The sequence below is a fragment of the Mus caroli genome, chromosome 3 (genome assembly GCF_900094665.2).
Source record: "Mus caroli chromosome 3, CAROLI_EIJ_v1.1, whole genome shotgun sequence".
Classification (NCBI taxonomy): domain Eukaryota; kingdom Metazoa; phylum Chordata; class Mammalia; order Rodentia; family Muridae; genus Mus; species Mus caroli.
The window spans coordinates 30,698,567-30,715,983 of record NC_034572.1 but is presented as its reverse complement, the minus strand read 5'-3'; the positions used below and the strand labels follow the sequence as shown (position 1 = coordinate 30,715,983).

Genomic DNA, 17,417 nt, shown 5'->3' with positions numbered 1-17,417 from the left:
TCTTCAAAACCTGCAATACTTTTTGTTTATCATATTCTTTAAAATTTATAAAATATTGTAACAATAAAAATGAGTATTATAAAAGTTGTTTGATATAAAACAACAATCATTGAACAGTCTTATGTAGATGTTTGTCTACAGCAATACTGAAAATATATACATTTTTGTCAATATAAATTTCAAATAACTCCAAATATATTAACTGTATGATATTATAAGATGTCACTATTAGTTTTTTTAATGAACATAAGTAGATAAAGTCTTTTTGTTTGTTTGTTTGTTTTGTTTTTATTAGAGCTTAAAATCTTGGCTCTTACTGTGGTACAAACACAAAATAAGAACAGTTTTTGTTCATTGGAGTTCACTGTAATAAGGCTGTACTTGAATGTCCCTCACATCACCAAAGAATTTTACCTCCATAGTAGATAAGCTAAGAGTTGACAGTTCAGCTGCACCAAGGAATGAATTGTAGGCACGATTTTTGGATACAGATTTCCTGCTACAGTCAAAGCTATTTGACTTGAGTGATTGTCATCATTCTCAGCCCACAGGGAACAGGTTACATTCATTTAAGAAATGGTGTGTGTATTAAGATGGTCTATCCATGAAGTCATTCATCAACATGAACAATGTTCCTGCTTGGAGGGTGGCACAGACGTTAGGTGAGGGTAAGATTCTGGTTCATTGGCTGTGATGATTTTGTAAAGCATTCATCTCAGAATAAGAGTAATTTATAAATTCCTCTTCTTCAAAATTGATACAATAATTATAAATATCAAGCAAAGCCTTCATTCAGTCTGACTCTTTGCTGTTCTCTTACAAACCACCTCCCAAATTGTCTACATTTCTTTTGGCTGTATAAATAATTTTGAAATATATAAGCTGTTCTGAAAACCATAGTATAGTGTAAAAACATCAAATAAACAATCCTACCAATAAAGAGGCTGAGATAGGAGCGTGATTTCAAGACCATTATGTGGCACACAGCAAGACCCTGTTATGTGCTGTCTTAGTTAGGGTTTGCTGTGAACAGACACCATGACCAAGGTAAGTCTTAATAAAACAGCATTTAATTGAGGCTGGCTTACAGATTCAGAGGTTCAGTCCATTATCATCAAGGTGGGAGCATGGCAGTATCCAGGCAGACATGGCACAGGTAGAGCAGAGAGTTCTATGTCTTCATCCAAAGGCTGCTAGTGGAAGACTGACTTCCAGGCAACTAGGGTGAGGATCTTATGCCCACACCCACAGTGACACACCCATTCTGACCAGGTCACACCTATTCCAACAAGGCCACACCTCCAGATGGTGCCACTCCCTGGTCCAAGGATATACAAACCATCACATGTACAAACAAGCAGAAAGTGTATATGGATTGTATAATATTGGACCTATTTCTCCCATTACCAAATTAGAGAGACCAGGGGGTGAAAGGCGACAAATTTCTAATTCCTCATACTTTTGAATTTCAATCAATTAGGATATGTTGGTAATATTAATTTTCATATTAAGAGATATTAAGGAAAAGTGATTGTTACTTCCTGTTAATTTTCTTGTTAGAAGTGGAATTATGTTTCTATGGGTTTGTTGAAAGATTACTTTCTTGCTTCTTCTAGGGTGTAGTTTCCTCCCCTTGTGTTGGTGTTTTCCATCTATTATCCTTTGTAGGGCTGGATTTGTGGAAAGATATTGTGTAAATTTGGTTTTGTCATGGAATATCTTGTTTTCTCCATCTATGGTAATTGAGAGTTTTGCTGGGTATAGTAGTCTGGGCTGGCATTTGTGTTCTCTTAGGGTTTGTATGACATCTGCCCAGGATCTTCTGGCTTTCATAGTCTCTGGTGAGAAGTCAGGTGTAATTCTGATAGGTCTGACTTTATATGTTACTTGACCTTTTTCCCTTACTGCTTTTAATATTCTTTGTTTAGTGCATTTGGTGTTTTAATTATTATGTGACTGGAGGAATTTCTTTTCTGGTCGTGTCTAGAGTTCTGTAGGTTTCTTGTATGTTCACGGGCATCTCTTTTTTTAGGTTTGGGACGTTTTCTTCTATAATTTTGTTGAAGATATTTACTAGCCCTTTAAGTTAGGAATCTTCACTCTCTTCTGTACCTATTATTGTTAGGTTTGGTTTTTCTCATTTTCTCCTGGATGTTTTGAGTTAGGAGCTTTTTGCATTTTCTTTCACTGTTGTGTCAATGTTTTCTATGGTATCTTCTGTGCATGAGATTCTCTCTTCTATCTCTTGTATTCTGTTGGTGATGCTTGCATCTATGACTCCTGACCGCTTTGTTAGGTTTTCTGTCTCCCTTTGTGATTTCTTTATTGTTTCTAGTTCCATTTTTAAATCCTGGATGGTTTTGTTCCTTTCCTTCACCTGTTTGTGTTCTCCTGTAACTCTTTAAGGGATTTTTGTTTTTCCTCTTTAACGGCTTCTAGCTGTTTACCTGTGTTCTCCTGTATTTCTTTAAGGGAGTTATTTATGTCCTTCTTAAAGTCCTCTATCATCATCATGAGAAGTGATTTTAGATCTGAATCTTGCTTTTCTGTGTGTTGGGGTATCCAGGACTTGCTATGGTGGGAGACTTGGGTTCTGATGATGCCAAGTAATCTTGGTTTCTGTAGCTTATGTTCTTAAGCTTGCCTCCCACCATCTGGTTATCTCTAGTGTTACCTGCCCTGGTTGTCTGACTGAAGCCTGTCCTTCCTGTGATCCTGGTTGTGTCAGAACTCCTCCAAGTCAAGCTGTCTCTGTGGTCCTGTGATTGTGGGATCCTGTGATCCTGAGATCCTGGTGTGACCAAGCTCCTGGGATCCTGGGATCCTGGGATCCTCTGATCCCGGTATGTTAGAGCACCTGAGAGTGGAGCTGCCTCTGGGTGTTGTGGGGCTGGCTGTGGAGCTAGGTGTCCTTTGCCTTACACAAACTTTACAGTTTCCATTTATTAATCATTGATCTTAGTGCTTGTGCTATTGCTATTGTTTAGAAAGTCTTTTCCTTTGCCAATGAGTTCAAGGCTATTCCCCACTTCCTCTTCTATTAGGTACAGACTATCTGGCTTTATGTTGAGGTCTCTGATCCTCTTGAACTTGAATTTTTGTGCAGGGTGATAAATATGGATATTCGCATTCTTATACATGCTGATAGCATTTGTTGAAGATGCTTTCTTCTTTCATAGTGCATTTCTGACTTCATAAAAATATCAGGTGTCTCCAGGTATGTGGATTTATGTTTGGGTCTTCATTAGATTGCGTCTGTTTTTATGCCAACACCATGCTGTTTTTATTATTATCATTCTGTAGTACAGTTTGAAATCAGGGATGGTGATACCTCTAGCAGTTCTATTTTTCAGGATCTTTCTAGCTATCTTGGATTTTTGCCTTTCCATATATGAGGCTGGGAATTATCCTTCCAAGGTCTGTGAAGAATTGTGTTGGGTTTTTGGTGGAGATGGTATTGAATATGTAGACTGCTTTTGGTAGGATGGCCATTTTTGGTAGGTTTACTGTTAATCCTACTGATCTGTAAGCATTGTTAGATCTTTTCATCTTCTGATAGTATTTCTAATTTCTTTCTTCAATGACTTGAGTTTTCAACCATACAACTCTTTCACTTGCTTGGTGAGTTATCTCAAAATATTTTCTATTATTTTTGGCTATTGTGAAAGGTATTGTTTCCCTGATTTTTTTCTCAGTCTATTATTTGTATATATGAAGACTACTGATTTTTGTGAGTTGGTCTTGTATCCAGCCACTTTGCTAAAGGTGTTTATTAGCTGTAGGAGTTCTCAGGCAAAATTGTGAGGTTACTTATGTATACTATCATATCATCTACAAATAAAGATACTTTATCTTCTTTTCCAGTGTGAATACCTGTGATCTCCTTCAAGTTGTTTTATTGCTCTAAGACTTCAGTACTATATTTAATAGGTATGGGGATAGTGGACAACCTTGTCTTGTTTCTGATTTTTGTGGAATTGCTTTGCATTCCTCTCCATTTAAGTTAGTGGCTATGTGTTATCTGTAAACTGCCTTGCTTTCTACTTTGCTAGAGACCGGGACTCTTGACATTTGCTCTTGAACACAATAGGCTACCTAGCCTCCAGGCTTTCAGAGATTCTGCTTTTTGTCTCCCCATCTTATCAACAAGAACACACAGGTTACAGACATAAGATAAGTTACCAGGCCCAGGTTTAATTTGGGTTTTGGTGATCTCAACTGAGATATTCACAGTTAAATAGTGAGTGCTTTACTACCTCCCTAATCCCATAGTTACTCTTTGAAAATGACTATTTTATGCTAGGCATGGTACTGCAAACCCTTAATCCCAGCACTCAGGAGGCAGAGGCAGACAACTTCAAGGTCAGCCTGGTCTAACCCCAGTGACCCTAAAGGGACTGTAGGCATTTCGCCTGATAATCTCCTGATTCCCGGGTGGCTTTCAGTTACATAAGGGCAACACCTTAAGCCCCTCCACAGGTAGAGGACATGACCTGTGGTCACATAGCCTCAAGACAGATCTCCATTTTAATGAGGTATGTAGAGGCTTAGCCAATAAGCTCTCCTTCCCAGACACTCCTCCCTGCAAAAGGTATTTAACCTCAGGCCCACCCTGAGAAGTGGGGTATGGTTTCACTCATCCACTTTTCACCATGACAATGTCTTACAACCATGGACTGGACTGCCTTTCACCAGAATCCATAGCTGTGGGGAGCATGGAGAAGGCCTTCGCCTATAGAGCCATCTAATCTCTTGTAGAGGCCTCTCTGAGCTCCCAGCCATGATGCCACCCAGCCCAAGGCAAGCTCAAACCTGCCACCTCCAAGCCAAGGACTCTTTCCCCAGGATCCAACCAGAGCTCCCCGCTTTTCCCATGGCTCTGGGCTAGATCTAGACCATGGGCCCCCCCACTCTGTTCTCAGCTCTTCCTCAGTTCCCAGCAGCGCCTGGGTGTCCGAGAGCCTGCGAACCAGATGGCCCCAATCTCCTTGCAGGCCCAGGACCCCTGAGCCAGAATAGGTTATCCTAAATATAATCCCATAATGTCTAAGTTTTAAAAAGGAGCTGTTTATGAAAATTACTATTCAGCAAACACTAATAATCTAATATCCTTGCATTAGTGAAACAGATAAGCAAACAATCTGTAACACACAGTCAGTCTTCATTCTCACTCTGTGATTCTTGACTTGCCTCAGTGAGGGCCAGAAGTCCCACTCGTGCAGGAGGAGGGAGTGGAGAGCTGCATCGTCATCTTCCAGCAACTGTGATCTTCTCAAGACAAGCTGACTGAGCTCACTACTCCTTCCTATATTATCTTAGGTGTGGACAGAGTCACACGCTTACAACTAAGCGGGAGTAGTTCTTTAAAAATCACTCACAACTCTTAAAACATTATTTATATATAAAACAAATAATAGTGAGTCTTGGTGATTTACCTGGAAACTAGAGTTTGAGATTTAGGGAATCAAGACTAGTGTGTATCTGATTAGTCATTATAGCACTTAACTTATTGCTGATAAAATTCTTTTGATGCCAAAAATTTAGCATTTTAGACTCTGTTTCATTTTCATTCAATAACCATACCTGACAATATACCTTACGATGGGACTTAGCATAATTCACTGTATTGTGGCAGTCTACCTTCAATTAGATAACATGCAACAACAGGGTTCTTAACAAAAGTCCTTTATTCTGAAGGCTGGTTTACAGCAAGTCAAGAGCAATTCTAAGTGGGCCAAAGAAAGACTTTATGGCTTATATTTTAATTTATATAATTAAATATATTTGCAATATTTAAATACTGTCCAAACTTGTTTTTTTTTTTATTGATACAATTGAACTTTACAATATTGTCATAAAACTATGAACAGAGTCTTTGGAGAGAGAGGAAAGTAATAATGGGGGGAGGGAGGAGAGGTGCGGTGGATTTAAATATATTAGCCAAGTTGAAGCATGCAAAAGATAAGACAGATACAGTGAATTAATATGACAATAGTATTGAATTTACCCACTACAAGTTTACATACTTGGCCACAAAAATATTAGCAAACACCAATTTGAAGTCTAGTAAATGGCCCTAATTCTGACTTGGACATGAGATGCAAAACTCCCTTTGCACTTGTAGGATTAGCGTCACTGGTTGGGTTACAACATGGTTAAAAAAGTGGGCTCAGTATAAGCTTACTACCACACCACAAAGACAATGGTCAGAAACCTGCTCTCCTAGTTGCTCTGTGACTTAAAAAGTAGTAATGAATTAACAGAGGTCACTGAAGGACCAAAATTCCTTGATATTCACATTAACTTTCCCCACGAAAAGCTTCAAATATAATCTAATAAAAAAAATAGAGTTCTCAAGGCAAATCTTTAGCAAAATTTACAGAAGCAGATTTAAATAGAAGAGTCCCAAACCACACTCATCTTAAACTACACATAACCAAGAATGACCCCTTTCTCTACCTTGATATTAAAGTACAGTGGCCTCAGCAAAGGCTGCAATGCCACCAGGAGTCCCATGATCAGAAGGGACAAACCAGACAAAGAGATTGTTACTATCTCTTTATCTCCAAATTTTAATATATTCACATTCAAATTAAAGGGAAAGAAGAAGGGTTCATATAACTAACTGCCTGTTTCCCATGGACTCTGAGAAAGTGTCAATTCCTCAAGAGATTTCAGAAAGTAACTGGCCTTTTACAACTGGATGGTGACCCCAAACCTGAGGAAAAGTGAACTTGTTCCACAAAGTCCTACTGTCCCTTTAACAAGTAGATGAGTCCATTGGTGAGAGAGTCAAGATGCTCCTGTCATTGGTATAGAATGGATCCGATGCATTCCACAACCTGAAAGGAACAATAAGAGGAAAGTTGGGCTCACTATAATCAATGATCAGTTGAAAAACCAAACCAAACCAAACCAAACCAAACCAAACCAAACCAAACCAAACCAAACCAGGACCTAAAATAAATTGTAAGACTAAAATACAATTTAAATTTTAAAATAATCACTGATTCATTTCTAAATGCTAAAGAGTTCTTCAGGTTAGTACTGAATTCTATTCTAGATTATACAAAAACTTGAGAAAAACTATGCTGTAGTCATACAGAAATTAGCTCCAATCTATGCATTCATGATCAGTGCCAGTTTCTAGGTAGTAAACATAATGTGCTTTTGAAATCTTAATAACTCAATAAGAAATAAGTATACTATTAAGAATTGCACATGTCCAGGTGCTAGGGAGATGGATGCAAACACAGAACATGTTTAGACTCAAAGTATCCACATAAGAAGCTGAGCAGGTTGGGAACAACTGAGGAAGGCACTGACTCCTACCTCTGGTTTATACACACACACACACACACACATACACACACACGCACACATACACAAATAAGAAGGTATATGTACACCACACACACAAACAGCAAAAGTTAAAAAAATGTTTAGTTATATTGAAAAATAAACTTGTACTTTGACATTACAGAAAAACAAAGCTAACAAAAGTCTTGGAATGAAACTGCAAACATTCATATTATTATAGGTCATTTATTTTCTGGGTATACATTCTACTGTCAGGATTTCAGCTTAATTAGCCTGAATGTCATAAATGGGTAGCATCAGAGGGTACCAAGGGCACTGGCAGATTCTTCACTAGTGTGACATGGTAACTACTAGCTGATTGACAGACAAGGCCTTAAGCTAAGCAATTCAATAGCCTACTTATAGCTGTCATTTTGAATTACCTTCAATTAACTTAAGATAAAGCAATAACTCCCCTAAACAGACTGCTATGCTTAAAACACATGCTCCTCAGGCAGTGGTGGCACACGTCTTTATTCCCAGCACTTGGGAGGCAGAGGCAGGCGGATTTCTGAGTTCGAGGCCCGACTGGTCTACAGAGTGAGTTCGAGGAAAGCCAGAGCTACACAGAGAAACCCTGTCCCAAAAACAAAACAAACAAACAAACAAATAAACCCACATGCTCTTAGCCCAAGGACAGTATTAAAATTACTAAGTAAGTTTATAAAACCTGAAAGCACAAAACTTTAAACACATAGCACACAGCTTCTACTAGGGTCTTCAGCTTCCTTGGCCAGGGTTAAAGCTAGAAGCCCTGACCCATATATTCAGCATCTTGTTTCTCAGTGGCTCTCTGTGCATATAACTTAAGCTTAAGTCAGTGGCCAGGCAAACACAATTAAAGGAAGTATCTCTCATCTTTATAGGTTCAGAGAAGCCTGGGACCCTCAACCTTGACTTAAGGAGGGTCTTGTTTACAACTCTCAAGCACAGAGAACTCAAATTTGCAGGTACTAGGGCAGCCAACATAAAGTAAATAAAAGTAAGAATATGACTATCTCTTGCTGAGTATGACAATCTGTAGGTAGAAAAATGAAAATAGATCCATATTTGTCACCTTGCACAAAGCTCAAGTCTAAGTGGATCAAGGATCTCAACATATAACTAGGTACACTGAATCTAATAGAAGAGAAAGTGGGAAAGAGCCTTGAACTCACTGGCACAGGGCGAAGTTTCCTGAACAGAATTCCAAGGGCTCAGACTCTAAGATCAAGAATTGATAATTGGAACCTCATGAAACTGGAAAGCTTCTGTAAGGCAAAGGACATAGTTCAATAGGACAAATTGGCAATCTATAGATTGGGGCAAAAATCTTCACTAACCCCACATCTGATAGAGGACTAATATCCATAATATATAAAGAACTCAAGAAGCTAACCACCAAGAAACCCAAACAACCAAGGGGTGGTTAGCTTCAAAAAATGGGGTATAGAACTAAACAGAGAATTTACAACAGAGGAATCTCGAATGACTGAGAAGCACTTAAAGAAGTGTTCAAAGTTCTTAGTCATCAGGGAGATGCAAATCAAAAGGAGCCTGAGATTCCACCATACACCAATCAGTATGGCTAAGATCAAATACTAATACATGTTAGGATGGTAACAGCACATGTTGTCGAAGATGTGGAGAAAAGAGGAACACTTGCAATCCATTGCTGGTGGGATTGCAAACTGGTAAAACCTCTCTGGAAATCAATCTAGAGGTTCCTCAGAAAATTGAAAATAGATCTACCTGAGGACCCAGCTATACCACTCTTGGGAATATACCCAAAAGATGCCCCACAATGCCACAGGGTCATGTGATCCACTATGTTCATAGTGGCCTTGTTTGTGATAGCCAGAAGCTGGAAACAATCCAGATGTCCCACAACAGAAGAATGGATACAGAAAATGTGGTTCATTTATACAATGTAATACTACTCAGCTGTTAAGAACAAGGACATCCTGAGTTTTGCAGGCAAATGGATGGAACTAGAAAATATCATCCTGAGTGAGGTAACTCACCCAAAAGGATATGCATAATATGTACTCACTAATAAGTGGATATTAGCCAAAAAAAAAAAAAGTACAGAATTCCAGACTGCAGAACACAGAGCTCAAGAAGGCTAACACACTGATGGGCCCAAGTGAGGATGCCTCAATCCTACCTGGGAGATGAAAGCAACCACAGGAGGAGGGGGGAGGAAGTGAGGGAGGGACTTGGGTGAGAAAGGTGACAGTGAGGGGAAGAGGGGAACATGGTCAGGTAATGGGGGAAGAGGGAACAGGACTGAAGCCCTGAGGGCCCGCAGAAGGAAACAATATTCTTTACCTGTAACTGTCTACACTCCAATGGAGTTAACTGTTCAAGTCTAATCAGCAGAAAACCTTCATTAGTTTTTCCTCTTTGCAAACACTGCTTACACACAGAAAAATCTATCAGGTGATGTATCCTTTGTTTTTCATCTTTCAAAGCACACATGCATGCATTTATGTTAAATATTACTTTGTGTTGGGAGCTATTAAGACAACACAATTGTCCTGATCTCTGAATTGGGCCCCTCCCCCTGAGAAGAAAAGGGGGTCAAAAGTGGGCCACCGACGCACTGCTCCGAGAACAACCACAGAATGTTCCAGCCCTAAGTCAGCGCCAGATGTCCTGACCACAAGATGTACCCTGATAGCACCAAGTTCCTGCTTCCCCGTGTAGTCGCCAAAAGAAAAATGTCCACTGCCCCATTCCTCCTGCTGAGAAGTACTTCCTCCTTTGCTTGTGCATTTAAGCCTTGAGTCTTGCTGAATACAGTGACACCTTGATGCTACTCAGACTGCTTCCTATGTTGTTCCTGCACTTGGTGTCCATCTTTCTCTCCCCCCATTTGGTTCTTAGGAGAAGGTTCCCTTGAGACCCTCAAATAACTGGACCTGCTGGACGGGTCAACTTTGAAAGAATATTAAGCACCAGAAACACTGATTAGCTAATGGTTTCTTCCTTGCACTCATGCTCCCTTCCCAGGGCCTTCAACATGCTAGGAAAGTGCTTTCCCAGTCAACTACATACCCCACCCCTGTTTGACTTTTGAATTTTGAGGCAGGCTCACTAGTTATCTAGGCAGGCCTTGAATTTGGCAACCCTTCTGCCTCTGGTTGCCAGTGTATATTATGATGATGGTTAAAGTATTAACTGTCAACATGACAATCTAGAATCATCAAGGAGATGACCTGTGGGCATGTCTGTAGGATTATCTTGATTATATTAATTGATGGAAAACTGAAACTGTGTGTGGGACCATAGCCTTCAGCAGGGGATCCTGGACTACATACAATGGAAACCAACCAACCACCACCACCAACAACAAGATGAGCGGAACATGCATTCATCTGTCTGCTGACTCTGGATGCAATGTGCCATGACGAGCTGTGCCCGTGAACTGCAGGCAGAACTGTGAGCACTTTCTTACTTAAGTGCTTTTGTCAGAGGCTCACTGACATTAAAATGGAAGGAGACTACTAAGGCAATCACAATGCCACGCCTTTTTGTTTTTGTTTTTCTGTTCTTTTTTAAGAGTCTCATTAAGTGGTTCAAACTCAAACTAAGATCCCCTTGTCCTACATTCTCAAGTAACTATGACTAACAGTAGGAAATTCATTATGACTGGAAGTAAAAATTCACAGAGATGTCAGTCAGTGCTGAAATAGAGCTCCTTAGGATAGATGGCACATGTATGCCCTTCGAAGAGCACCATGGGAAGCTCATTTCCCTTGGAAACTGAGCTGGCCGTAGGATGCACTCCCTTGACTAAGTTAAAACATGTTTAAAGTCTTCTGTGTCTGCACAGTAAGAACTTAGCAGACAGGCCCATGTGCACAGGAAGTTGTTCTGTCTCCAGAGATGCTCAGTATTGCTAATGGTAAAGGAGCCCTGAGTTGCCACATCTTATACTGCAGGACTCAGCCTTGCCCTGTCCCTTCAAACTGGACATGAGATACAAATGTAGGATAGAGGCTGTTCCATATCAAAACATAAATGCTAAAACTATTTCATACATATATGTAGAACTATGTTCAAGTTTGATACAATGGGCTACAGTAACTTTCACACAGCTCCCTGAAAACCACCAACCAGCTCTGTGCCTTGTGAACATTTGCACAGACTTTTTGGATTTTTTGGATTGCTTAGCCAGAAGGAGTAGAAAATGACAACAGTAACCAAAGGCATAACCCGCGATGCTGATAGCTCTGGAAGCCATTTGGTAGAAAAAGAATTAATTATTAAAGCAAACATTTTATTAGGAAAAAACACCTTAGAATAAAAGAATACCCCATAATTCTGAGTAAACAGAAATATTGACAATAATAACCACCCTTAAGAAGACATAAATCCAGTAACTCCCGGGCACATTCCCAGGGGGACAGTTTGAAAAATAGCAGGACAAAGGACAGCGACTCAGAACCTATAACTGACTGCAAGAAAGCAAGAGTATATAGAAAACAGGGGGAAAGGCTCATTTAAAATTAATTCTAGTTTTTTAAATCACGGGCAATATATGTATTTCTACTAAAGACAACTTTCTAACTGAAGTAAGACCTATGTAGAAGTTCTAAGTTCCATCTTAATCTAAACTCCATCTTGGTTCTAAGCAATAAAGAATGTCATTAGGTAAAATAGTAGTGTGAGACCTTTCTGAAATGTCTTTTGTAAAAACTATTACTTAGGAACATGAAGAGAACCATCTTATATTCTTTTTAAATGCCTGTGTTTAACATAGCAATATCCCCCATACATTTATCTGTTCACCGCAATCCGTTTATATAATATGAAATTACTACTACATTATGGAAATATTTTGGGTCATATTGTTAGCATTTTGTCTAAGCTCTGCCCCACAGTTTCCTGGCAACAGCCAAGTAAGTATGCCTGATTCACTATAAAAGGGGCTGCTTGCCCCCTCCTCGTTCTCTTGCTCCTCTCTTGCTCTTGTCTCCCTGGCCCTGCTCTGTCCTCTCATCTCTTCCCCTCTCTCTCCTAGTGCTCATGGCCTGCGTCTACTACTCTTCTCTCTCTCTCTCCCCTCCCTCCCCTCCTTGCAATCACAAAAAGCAGTAGGAAAGCAATAACAAACACCAGACCCCTAGCAGAGAATAAAACAGGAGTACAGGAGAAATAATAGTGAAAACAGTTATATGCCAAGGAAAAGCGCCACGTACACACACCTATTCACCAAAGTTTAGAAAGGCTAAACCAGTAATTCCTTCACAGGATGGAGAGTCTCCTCAAAGATGCCTTCTCTTCCTTTAAGTGAAAGGACCACACCACAAAGCTTCAAAGTGACATCTCAAATCAAAGAGTAATTGCTGTGACTCAACAGCAGGCTCCCTGCTTCACTCGGACAGGACACTCATCTGCAGCCCAGGCTATGCAGTGAAATAAACGTCATACCTGCTGATATGGTTGGGACTACACCGTCCTATGACTCGCTCCAGCATTCTTCCAACAGACGCACACGAGGTCTCTCCTGGGAAACAGCACACGGAGTCCAAGCACTTGACACTGGAATGAGCTTCAGCAAGCTGCAGAGCAAGAGCCAGTTAGCTGTCCACAGATCCAGACTCACAAAGCCATTGAGAAATCAAAACAAGTACTTTAAAACTGAAAGGGACTGATACAAACATACACAGTTTACTACAGTAAGGAATGTACAGCACTCTTAGAGTACAATAATGTGCATTTAATACGCCCCTGTTCTAATCAGAAGCCTAGATAACCAATGGTATCAAAATGAATAGACAGGCATTTCTGTCTGCAGAGGTTTATTATTTTGCACTTCATAATGTGCTATGGTCAAGTTGGCTTATACCAACTACTTAGGAAGGCAGTGAACTCTAATTCATCTTTGGAATTCCTACAATTATGATTGAAGAACAAATGCCCAGCAACTGAGAACAGTGGAGTATAAAACTATCTTGAAGACTGGGAAATAACAATCTGAACTAGATTATCCAGTAAGAATAAGATTAACAATACAATAAGAACTTTAGTAGCATTTCTTATGTGCCAAAACCAAACATCCAACACACAGCTACTCTATCCTCATTTACTTTACCTTAATGTGCTAAACAACTCCAAGATGTCGCCTTTGCCCATTAGCAACTTATCTTTCTTATCTTTTTTTTTTTTTTTTTTTTTTAAACAGTGAGCAGGTGGCACATGGATAAAAATTTGTCAAGCAAGCTGGTAGTATTAAGGTTTAAAGTTGAATTCATCAGATTTCTAAGATTTCTGATTTAGGCATAAATAGGCTCAGCAAGATAACTCAATTCAATACTATAATAACTTTAATTATTAAAATGACGGTATATGGTCTGATCACATGGCTCAATGAATCCCAACCCTAGTTTTACTAAAGTCCCCCGCCCCTCCCTCTCGGTTCTCACTCACTAGTCCCAGATGGCTTGGAACTCACTGAGTAGGATCAGGCTGGCTCTGAAATCATGAAGATCTACCTCTACCTTCTGAGTGCAAGTTTAAAAATTTACTTGAATTTATTTTTCTTTATGTATATAATATCCTGTACGATACATTTCTAGAAGATACAGAGAAGAGACTAAACTTGGTAAAGCTCACATCTACAAGGTTGGGAGTCACCATGTGCCATGTGAGGGATGGTAACAGAGGACACTGAGAACCCACAATGGACAGAGACAGACAGATGGGAGATGTAAATAACCAGACATCTGGAAACCAAGCAAATGGCAGAGTGCTACAGTATCCATGTATGGAGTCCCTGCCTATTCCACCGAGTGGGAGGTAGAACAGGGTTTCTTGTGTGCTAAGTGTCTGGTTGCACCTAACCGCTGGGCTCTGCTAAGCATTGAGAAAGCCAACCTCATATGTTCTTTAACTTAAGCATCCTTGTTTTAGGACTTAGTTTAACACAACTTTTCTTTAATTGTGTTCTGTGAGATGTTTACATAAACATTTCATTTTTAAAAGGAGAGGGGTTTCTATGACTAAGTAAGTACTTTGGGAACAATCCAACAAAGCCTTAAACAGGCTTTTAGACGGTCAGGAACTGTGCTCAAGTCTCAGCTGGTAGAGTTTGAGACCGGCATTGTACAATTTCTGTCATTTTTTCCACACAATGTATTTCGGTCATATTCTTTCTTCTCCCCCAACTTCTCAAAGATTCTCCCTACTCACCCAACTTCATTTCTCTCTCCTTAAAAAAAAAAAAAAAAAAACAAGCAAAAACCCAGTAAGGTAAACCACATGCGCGCACACACACACACACACACACACACACATTTTGTGTTGACCAACTACTTAAAACCTGTTTCCCTTACCTGACCAAGAACCATGAACTCCCTAGCACAGAAGGGACATACATTTATACAGAAGGAATCTGGAATCTGGGTAGTGCTGGCTTAGGCAGAAGGCTCTCATCAGTTCCCAGTCTGTGCTCCCAGAAGCTCAAGCTTCGTTCCTGCAGGGAGGAGGCTCCCTATGTGCTCCAGCTCCACACCAACCAATGTGGGCACTGCAGTCCATGCTAGTGCGGCTGGGTTCAGGTTAAATACCTCTATTTCCAACTGGAAGGACTCTCTGAATTCTGTTTCTGACTTTTGAAGCATCCCTTGAACAGTACAAACCCTGACTGTCAACTGAAGAAGGTAGTGGCAGCTGTCTGATGGGGCAACCTGAACTCATCTACTGAGTTGAGGGTAGAGCGAGGGTAAGGTGAGAAGTCAGAGCAGCATCGTGATGCACGGGACACTGGGGGCTCAGCCTGTCGCTGGGCATGAAGGAAGTGCTTCTGGGCTGTGATACAGAGTTAAGAAAAGCTTGAAAACAATTTAACAAACTAACTCTGTAACTGCTAAATCTAATAAGTTTTTTTTTTAAATCAGGAAGTATTTTGTATGTATTATATTTTTAATAATTCAGTTTTATCATAAGCATAACAGTATTATTACTTGAAGTACAGGATATTTAAAAAAGAAAACATAAAACTGATGTTTTAGCAGTCCATTCAGGAAGTACTGAGCTATTCCAAGAACTTAGAGGAAGGGCTTTGTCTGGAACTTCTAAGTTTCATGTCCCATACTCTGCTTATAGCTGCTGTTCAGCTTGCTGAGAAGGATCTTCTGAGAGTCACATCCACACGTCACCTGGGGGGTTGTGTCCATCTATGTGCTGGAGAATGCTGGAATCTGTATCTGGATTCAGGTAGATGTCTTACATCACTTAAACCTATGGCTAAATGTTAAATCCTAGGCACCCAAGAGAGCAACATGTCAAAACTGTTATTTAATATCCTCTTTTAGATTTAGTGAGTGAATAAAAGTAGCCCCCCTGCAAAAAATGAAAAGCAAAAGAAATAGTAACAACAAAGATTCAGGTGCATTGTAAATGGTGACTACTGTAAGCTATCTCTAGAAACCCCACTCCCGATCCAGCAAACCATCCATAAAGCTTTTCTAGGGCACATTGCCTATTTCAACATTCAGGCTAAGCTCAGACAGAACCTAGAGCCACAGAAGTCAAGTGTAATAGGGGTGGGAACAGAGTTTCATTTCATTCAAAGTAACAAGAGGGAAGGTTTTTATTTTTTAGTATATATGAAAACCACAAAAAGTAATGGTGTGAGATGCCATTTTCTGTACCATGACTAGCTTTGACTATAGCAGACATTTGATAATTAAGCAGCCAGCCTCACTCTCCAGCACACCCTCTTCACAAGTTCCTAGGCAATATCCCCAACCCCATCCCATGGCAACTTAACATGGCTATGGCTGCCTAGTGAAAAAGATCCATCTTTATAGACCTAAACTTCTGAAATAAATTCTAACTTACTGCTCTTATTCCATAGTAATGGATTGATGCTGAGTTTTTGTTAGTTAACAAACAACGTCATTAAATCTCATGTTAGAAAGCTGTCTTAACATCTTAAATATTTCATCTAATTTTATCAACTAAAGGTTTTTTAAATTTTAAGTGAGAATTGTCAAGTTATTAACTGTATTAGGGCTTTTACCCATAAATTATTTATATATATAGATAGATATATTTATATATATTTATATCTATCTATCTATCTATCTATCTATATATATATCTTGTTTACATTTAAGGTTTGCTTTTAGAGAAATGTCTTCTTTTTTTAATGTGAAAATAACAATCATAAATTATTGCTGGCTTTCAATTTTTTTGCTAAGAATTTCAAGTTCTCAAGAAAAAGCAAGATTTTTATCTCATCATACAGCAGTTAGAGATAGTTCAGGATGCCTGGCCATCTCATTCTAAAACCCCTGAAACTAGAATCTGTTTCCAGTTTATATTTTTCTTCATCCCCTTTCTGTTCTCCTTCCTTCCAAGCAAAACAAACACCTCCAAAATGGTAAAACTTTGAAAGACATTTACAAATGTAAATGAAATATTCCCATGTTTGTTTGGGAACTTTCTAGAGAGGTATTTCTACACATGTTGTCTCATTTCAACACAAAAATAAAAGTGTAATTAAAACTATATTGAGTGGGAGCTGGGGAGAGGACTCAGCAGGCAAAACGCTTGCTGTGCAGGCATGAGTCCAGAATCCAAGGAGAAGCCCAGGGTGGGGTGCCAGCCTGTCTGTAATCCCAGTACTGGGAAAGTGGAGACAGAGACTCCTGTTTCTAGAGTAAGCTGGCTGGCTAAACCAAATGAGATAGGGAACACCAGACTGAGAGACCCTGCTTCAGTGGATAAAGTGCAGAGACTGACCGATGACTCCAAGGACTGCCCAGGGAACTCCACACACCAACATGTCTTAGCACCCCCACACACGCACACACACTCCTCATATGCACACACACCATGAAAAGATAAAACTAAATGAAAATTATAACTGCCTTATTCCTATTTTCAAAGGAAATCTTTTATATCAATGGTGTATTTATTAAACTGATCCTTTAATAATAAATGAATGGAAATTTATAGTTTGGGTAAGGAAGAACATCAATATTTGTGAAACATTAAAATTCCCCATTACAATGAAAAGGTATAGTCATGGGTGAAAAGGAGAAAATCTGCTTATAAATTTC

At 39.5% G+C, this 17,417-nt stretch overlaps 1 protein-coding gene across 3 annotated transcripts in view; it reads right to left on the bottom strand.

The window, feature by feature from the left end:
- Positions 1–5,669: 5,669 nt before the first annotated feature.
- The window catches only part of Atp11b (ATPase phospholipid transporting 11B (putative)), a 103,046-nt gene continuing 91,298 nt past the window's right edge, over positions 5,670–17,417 (bottom strand). For all 3 annotated transcript variants that reach the window (XR_003836176.1, XR_003836177.1, XM_021157859.2), the window contains 2 exons: positions 12,778–12,908; positions 5,670–6,842 (listed from right to left, as the gene is read on the bottom strand). Coding sequence is in view for 1 of the 3 variants with exons in the window: in XM_021157859.2 (XP_021013518.1) it covers positions 6,761–6,842; positions 12,778–12,908 (213 nt within the window). In the remaining 2 variants the exon portion in view is untranslated. The remainder of the gene's footprint in view (positions 6,843–12,777; positions 12,909–17,417) is intronic.